General features: G+C 40.8%; 1 protein-coding gene across 1 annotated transcript in view; it reads right to left on the bottom strand.

The window, feature by feature from the left end:
• The window catches only part of LOC135201874 (cell adhesion molecule Dscam2-like), a 242,404-nt gene that overhangs the window by 75,616 nt on the left and 159,288 nt on the right, over window positions 1-7,500 (bottom strand). Inside the window, 2 exon segments of the mRNA XM_064231174.1 lie at window positions 6,412-6,593; window positions 6,754-7,123. Of these exon segments, the coding sequence (XP_064087244.1) occupies window positions 6,412-6,593; window positions 6,754-7,123 (552 nt within the window).

The raw sequence follows: 7,500 nt of genomic DNA, 5'->3' as shown, positions 1-7,500 counted from the left end.
AACTTTACCTACTCAAGTTGTAATTTTTTAAAACTCACATCTTACTTTTGAGAAATATCTAATTTTATAACACTAATATAATCAATGCAACTTTTTTTTAGGTCATTTGCCCCACCCCCGTTCTATTAGAATACTGTTCTCTGGTATGGATGTCTGCTTCAGCCAGAGATTTACCTCTTTTAGATAGAGTGGTTCATAGTGTTAGGTTTCTGTTTCCTAAGCATTAGCAACAATGACTTGGACCATCGATGGATGGTCCTTATTTGTCAATTTTTCATAAGGTGTATTTTAACAGAGATCTTTCACATTCTCGATTGACCCTTGGTCCCCTTTTCCGGCAACCAGGTTTGCTGAACAGCAGCACTTTTATGCAATAAATGTGACGCGTTGTCGAACTTCACAGTTTCAGATGTCCTTTATTTCTCACCCCGTTGGACAGTGAAATAATCTCCCTGAGGATTTCGTGCATTTGGAACTTCTTCAGAAGTTCAAGCGAAGAGGCAAAACAATTACTACCCTAATATTTTTCTTCTTGTATGTTTTAATGCATTTTGATGTATTTGTTGATTTTTTTTTTCTTCTTTAAGAAGCGAGATCTCTTCTTTACGTATTTCCCTTTACCTCCTTTTATTTGTTCCTGATGAACACCATATTCTTTGGAAGCTTGAATTGCAAGTAAGTGGCCCCTATGGAGTTGTTCCATACGAATAGGTTTCATTATCTGAATAATAATAATAATATATAATAATAATAATAATAATAATAATAATATAATAATAATAATAATAATAATAATAATAATAATAATAATAATAATAATCATTTAGGCTTGAATATAGTTTTCCTTTGCATTATCTCTTTTTATGTTTTTACTGATTTCTTTATTACTTTCATATTACTTTTGTTTTGTTTTATCCATTTTGTCAAGTTTATTAAGACAAAATACAATTATATTTTCAGCAATATTTGCGCCTTTTGCCACTAATTTTAACCTGACTTCTGAATTTGTCTACCTTAAAAGTTTACGCCAATAAAAAATATTACCTCTAGTCTGAAAAATGGTTTCAGCATGAAGTAGATAATACTATAAAATTATCTACAATAACATAGTTCATCGTAAGTTGATGTAATCGAATAATAATAATAATAATAATAAATAATAATAATAATAATAATAATAATAATAATAATAATAATAATGATGATGATGATGGTGATCGGACGGCATACTATACAAATACTATTATTACCATTACTACAACAACAACTACTACTGCTACTACTACTATAATAATAATATAATAATAAGAATTCACACTGTCGTGATAAAATTGCGCATTTAAAATCCACAACTATATCAATATACTGTACTATATGTATGTAAACAACAAAAACAAAGACTATCGAACACCTCAACGGTTTTTTTTTTCCTTTTTTTACGTTAAAGAATAGCAAGAGGTCAGATTTGATGAAAAATTGTTTGAAACTGCGGGAGGGTGTTATCTACCCACCACCGGATTTGCGCCGTGTAAACCAATGACCACATAAGGACAGTAGGTTGGGCACAAGATCCGATAAATGAAGCCAGCCTGTGAGCGCTACCTGCAGCAAGCCACCGTTTCAGTCTCTCAGGGTAAGACACCACAGGTGTCTTACCCTGTCTTGCTGTCTTGTAGACTGCACTAGTGCACAAGGCTTTGCAATGCCCTACGTCTTGCATTGTTTTGGCTACTCAACAAGGGAGAGAATGAAGGCGTTACTTACCACATGTAAGAAACATTAAAATACTAGCCAATTTACGCAAGCTATTCTTTACGTGTGTGTATATATATATTATATATATATATATATATATATATATATATATATATATATATATTTGTGTCTGTGTGTGTGTGTGCGCGCGCGCGTGTGTGGGGGGCGGGGTGTATAATTCAAAAGATTTTGTATTTTAAGCTTCCTGGAAACCCCCAAACCCCACACTATAAATACTACCCAGTCGAATTGGAGGACTGTGAATAAGCAAAAAAAATAATATCATATAAAATAATAATAATGATAATTAAAATGGAAAAAGGCCTTCTTTTAAACAAATTCTGTCCAATAAAATGTGAGAGGTAGGCAAATTCCTCTTATATATTATCTTTTTTTATTTTATTACTCGCTTCTCTGGCTCAGTGATACTTCTCAATAACTGACCAATACTTACTTTGGGAGAAATCTATGTAGGTAATGCTGAATGAGATTTTTTTTTTTATTTAAAAAGGGATTTTGCCGTCATAAACTGGTATGCTGGTATTAATGGTATATAGGGATGGCGGATCTCAGGTCCAGGTCAAGCAGGAGTTGTCATCGTAGCTGGCTTATCACGAAGTTTCAACCTTCTCGTAGGTCATCATCTTGGCTGGTCAGCAGTAGAAGTAAAGTATATCTTACTTTAACCAGACCACTGAGGTAATTAACAGGGCTGGGCCGAAGGAGTAGATATTTTTATGTGGCTAGGAACCAATTGCTTACCTAGCAACGGAACCAACCACATTATATCGAGAAATTAATTTCCCATTACCAGAAACAAATTCTTCTAATTCCGCATTGGCGGAGAGGGGAATCGAACTCATGACTACCGAATCGGTAGTCGAGCATGCAAACCACTCGTCCAACAAGGAGCTAGCAGTAGAAGTGAAGAGGTGATGTCTGCATGGCATTATTTATAGCGGCTCGGACCTAGAACTGAATTCTGATAGGAGCAAAGAGGTGGTGTCTGCATGGCGGTATTTATAGCGGCTCGGACCTGGAGCTGAATAGGTCGAGCTGGTCTTGGGCGAAGACGGGATCCCGCACTGATAGTTTCAGGGATTCAGCCATGCGAGCACTCGAGTAGTGTGCACGGGAATGAATTCTGGAGTCCTGCCTAGGGCAGGAGTCCTATCATCTTGCGGGCGCTCCTAAATATCTGGCATAGCTGGGGGGTCTTTGCTGCTGAGGAGAAATGTTTCTTGGGTAATATTTAAGTTAGGTTTCTCTTTTCATATATGGAGGGCTTCCAGGAGGTGCAGATGTTGGGGATCTGTAGGTTGGTCGATAATCTTGAAATTAGGTATAATATCGCTCATTCTCATTCTTGTGTTATGGCCAGTCCTAGCGTGATTATGAATGGCTCCCTCTTGGGCGTGGCAGGAGATTCGCCCTGAGAATCGACGTATTTGCTGAGACGTCCTCAGATGGGCAGGTGTATAGGTAGACCACAATTCTCTTCTTCAAGGGTTACTGCAGGAGGGCCACTGGGTTGTTCCTCATCACCAGGCTGCTCGTCTTATTCATTTTATAATAGTTGACCAAATTAATTTTCTTGTCATGATTAGTGGGGGTAACATTTCCATTGATGATAAGCTTGAGGGCTTGATCGTCCTCCTTAACCTCAGGTGGAAGTGCATTCAGCATTATTTAGATTTCTCCCAATATGAATATTGTCCAGTTATTAAGGAGTATTGCTGAGCCAGAGAAACGAGTAATAAGAAAATAGAAAAGATAATAAATAAGATCAATTCAATTAATTCTGACATTCTATTCCACAGTATAATAATAATAATAATAATAATAATAATAATAATAATAATAATAATAATAATAATAATAATAATAATAATAATAATAATATTCTATTAAAAATAATGGCAGAATTCACAGAATTGTTTTTATATAAAATCCTTTCAAGTCTAGGTCCGTTAATATTCATTGTGCTGTAGGTCTTCAACGGAATTTCGGACTGGTGTTATTAAAGGCAACTGGTTATCAGGGACAGTCTGGGGTCGTCAACAGGTATACAGGTGTATCTCTTAGGTCAGGAACAGGCCATAGTCGCCAGGGGCCTATCCAGTATTCCTTGTTTTTACTTCTTTTCTGGTTTTACTATAGCCATCTACATGTTTTGACCACCTCGTTTGGCCATCTTCGGGACGTGATCGCTGAGTGCAATAGTCTGTGTCGCATGGATTCACACTATTTATTGCATTCGGGTGGTTTGAGGAGATGGCTACCTCACTTTTCATTGGGCAATACCTGTGACGTCACGAGCGATGTCATCAGGGGGTCGGTTGCTGGTTGGCTGTCCTCTTCGTGGGCGGAGCCTCATCCTTATTGGTGATGGTGGGGGTCCCCTCGAAGGGCGTGCTACCAGGTCGTCCTCAGGGCGAGAGCTTCATCTTCGATCCCCCTCATGGTTACTAGGGACGTCCTCAGGATGAAAGCTAATGCTTCTATCATCCTCAGGATTCCTCTGGTGCGATAGTCGTTGTGGGGCGTTGTCTGCTGCTCTTCTGACAGTGGTGGGGAGGAGGAAGGTCTCCTGTGTGATGTTCAAACTGGGCTTCTCCCTCCCGATGTGCAATGCTTCTAAGATTTGCAAACAACGTAGATCGGGTGCTTGGTCGATAACCTCAAAGTTACCGATGATGTCGCTGCAGCGGATTCTTTTATTATGTGCAGTCCTTGCATGATTAAATATTATTCCTTCCTGCGCGTGACAGGAGATCCTCTTGGAGAGGCGCATTGACATTATCCCGATGTAGGTTCCGAGGCATCCTCAGATTGGGCACGTGTATCTGTAGATAACGTTCGTCCTCTTCAAGGGATTCTGTGACGGTCCGGGGTTATTCTTCATAATAAGGCTGCATGTTTTCTTACTTCTATAAAATATGATCAAGTTGATCTGTTTGTCGTTGTCAGTCGGGGAAACGTGTTTCTTGATTATTTTCCATAGGGCTTGCTCGTCTTATTTATATCACCGATGGAAGGTTCTCTTGTAGAAAAAATTAATTTTCTGCTGGGGGTCTGGGCGGGGTTCCTGTAGGTACCACTTCTCCATGCTCTTCCTAAAGATGTTCTGGATGCTGTGGTTGGTATGTCCATTGTTTACTAGGACCTGGGCTGCATGTTCTATCTCCTTATGGGTGCCTGCCCATGTTGAACAATGGGAAAGAGCTTTCCTGACATGGGCGCTGATGGTGGTGTCCTTATAGCGTTCAGGGCATTCACTCTCGCCATTCAGGCACATTCCCAGGTTCGTGGGCTTCGTGTAGACCCTTGTAGCGAACGCACCCTCCTTCTGTTCAACCAGGACATCCAGGAAGGGAAGACGGCCATCACGGCTATGTTCGATGGTAAATCGTAAACGGGTGTGGGTATGGAAGGCTTGATGTATTTCCTCGATCTCCTCCACCATTCCTGCTTGGATGAAGGTGTCATCTATATATCTTACTTATATAGAAGGCTTCCTAATGCTCCTAAAGGCACGCTCCTCCACTACGCCCATATAAAAGTTCACAAACAAGACCCCAAGGGGATCCCATTGCTACACCATCGATTTGTAAGTACATATGGTCATGGTGGTTAATGAACGGAGCCTTTTTGGTGCCTATTTCCAGCAGAGAGCGAAAGGCGTGCTCGGGGATATTCAGTGGGTCGGTGGATGGGTCCCTGTAGACACGTTCAAGGATCATCTCGATGGTTTCATCTACAGAATGCAATACTGCCTCCAGGGTGTGCAGATCTTAAGGCTTGCAGGAACTCTGCAGACGACTTCAAACTATGTGCACTGGGGATGTAGGGGGTGAGAATAGAATTTAGTTGTTTTCCAACGTTCCTGTAGATGAAACCATCAAAATCCTTGAACGTGTCTACAGGGACCTATACACCGACCCAATGAATATCTCCGAGTACGCCCTTCACTCTCTGCTGGAAATATGCACCAAAAAGGCTCCCTTCAATAACCACATGGCCACATGTACTTACAAATCGATGGTGTAGCAATGGGATCCCCCCTCGGTGACTTGTTTGCGAACTTTTATGTGGGCATAGTGGAGGAGCGTGTCTTTAGGAGCATAAGGAAGTCTTCTATATAAGTAAGATATATAGATGACACCTTCATCCAAGAAGGAACAACGGAGGAGAACGAGGAAATACATCAAGCCTTCCATACCCACATCCGTTTACGATTTACCATCGAACATAGCCATGATGGCCGTCTTCCCTTCCTGGGCGTCCTGGTTGAATAGAAGGAGGTTGCGTTCACTACAAGGGTCTACACGAAGCCCACGAACCTGGAAATGTGTTTGAACGGCGAGAGTGAATGCCCTGAATGCTATAAGGACACCACCATCAGTGCCTATGTCAGGAGAGCTCTTTCCCATTGTTCAACATGGGCAGACACCCATAAGGAGATGGAACGTGCAGCCCAGGTCCTAGTAAACAATGGACACACGAACCACACCATCCAGAACGTCTTTAGGAAGAGCATGGAGAAGTGGTACCTACAGGAACACCGCCCAGACCCCCAGCGAGTTTGATATCAAAGTGCATAAGTTGTTGAGAGAAAAACGACTAAGTCCCCAAAAAACCATCCTTGAATCTTACTTTGAGTGCATGGGAGTTTGCGTGCCGGTGAAGATTCATCTGAGTCCAAGCCCCGTGGTCCTTTCGATAATAGAGTGAATATCGGATGACGGGGGAGCCACCATCATCTCCAGGTTTCCACTGAACTTGAACACTGCTCTCTGATGAAGACGAAGCCAGTACCAAGGGAGCTGACGGGGGAACTGAAAGAGATAAAACGTTGATTGTTAATACCTTAACTCTTGATTGACAGGATTTTTTTTCCACTCACCTTCACCGTTTCTAACTCGTGATTTAAGTAACTGTAAACATCATAAATACGATATTAGAAATAAGGTTAGGAAAGACAGGAAATACACTTACTTAAGACAGTCAAATGGTGCGTTAGATGATCAGAACCATGACTGTTGCTGACGGTACACGTATAGTTGCCTGAATCTTGCCTCTGCACATCCTGAATCAGAAGACCTCCGTCACTCTTGACCATCCTTCCCTCTTGGCTAACTTGTCTGTTTTGGTAAGTCCACACCAATGATGGTTGTGGATCACCCACGTGGCCACAGGGTAAGGTCACATCATCTCCTTTTTTGGATTTGATGGATACAGAAGTGGAGAAAATGGCTGCTGGAACACTATTGGTAAGGGTTACACGAGCAGCAGTTGGTGGGCCCTCTCCTTCACGGGTTGCTGCAACCACTTCAACCTCAACAAGCCTCCCTTGGACATTTTCCACCTGAGCGATATTTGAAAAATAGATTGTGTTACAAAAGTTTCTGGCGTTCATGCTGAAGTCACAGATAAAAAAGGGGGCTTTTATTAAGTCTGTATGACTGAAGATATGATAAACAAGTTATTCTTAGATCTTTCATAATTGGTTTTGGGCTACAGTAACATTGGTTTTGATTAGATAAATTACTTAACCTAAAATGAAATCAATAATGAATCTGCACGGCATAGGGGAATAATTAATACCAAGGATAATTGACGATTCCCTGCACCAGTATCGGATATCTATTGCTGGCGATTCTTACAATTATCTAAAAATTTAAAAAAAGCAACGGAAAAAAGGTAAAATAAGAAAACTGCAGTAGTATGGTTATAATGAACTGG

Source organism: Macrobrachium nipponense, chromosome 28 (genome assembly GCF_015104395.2).
Source record: "Macrobrachium nipponense isolate FS-2020 chromosome 28, ASM1510439v2, whole genome shotgun sequence".
Classification (NCBI taxonomy): Eukaryota; Metazoa; Arthropoda; class Malacostraca; order Decapoda; family Palaemonidae; genus Macrobrachium; species Macrobrachium nipponense.
The sequence above is the reverse complement of the archived record's forward strand: the minus strand, read 5'-3'. Positions and strand labels throughout refer to the sequence as shown.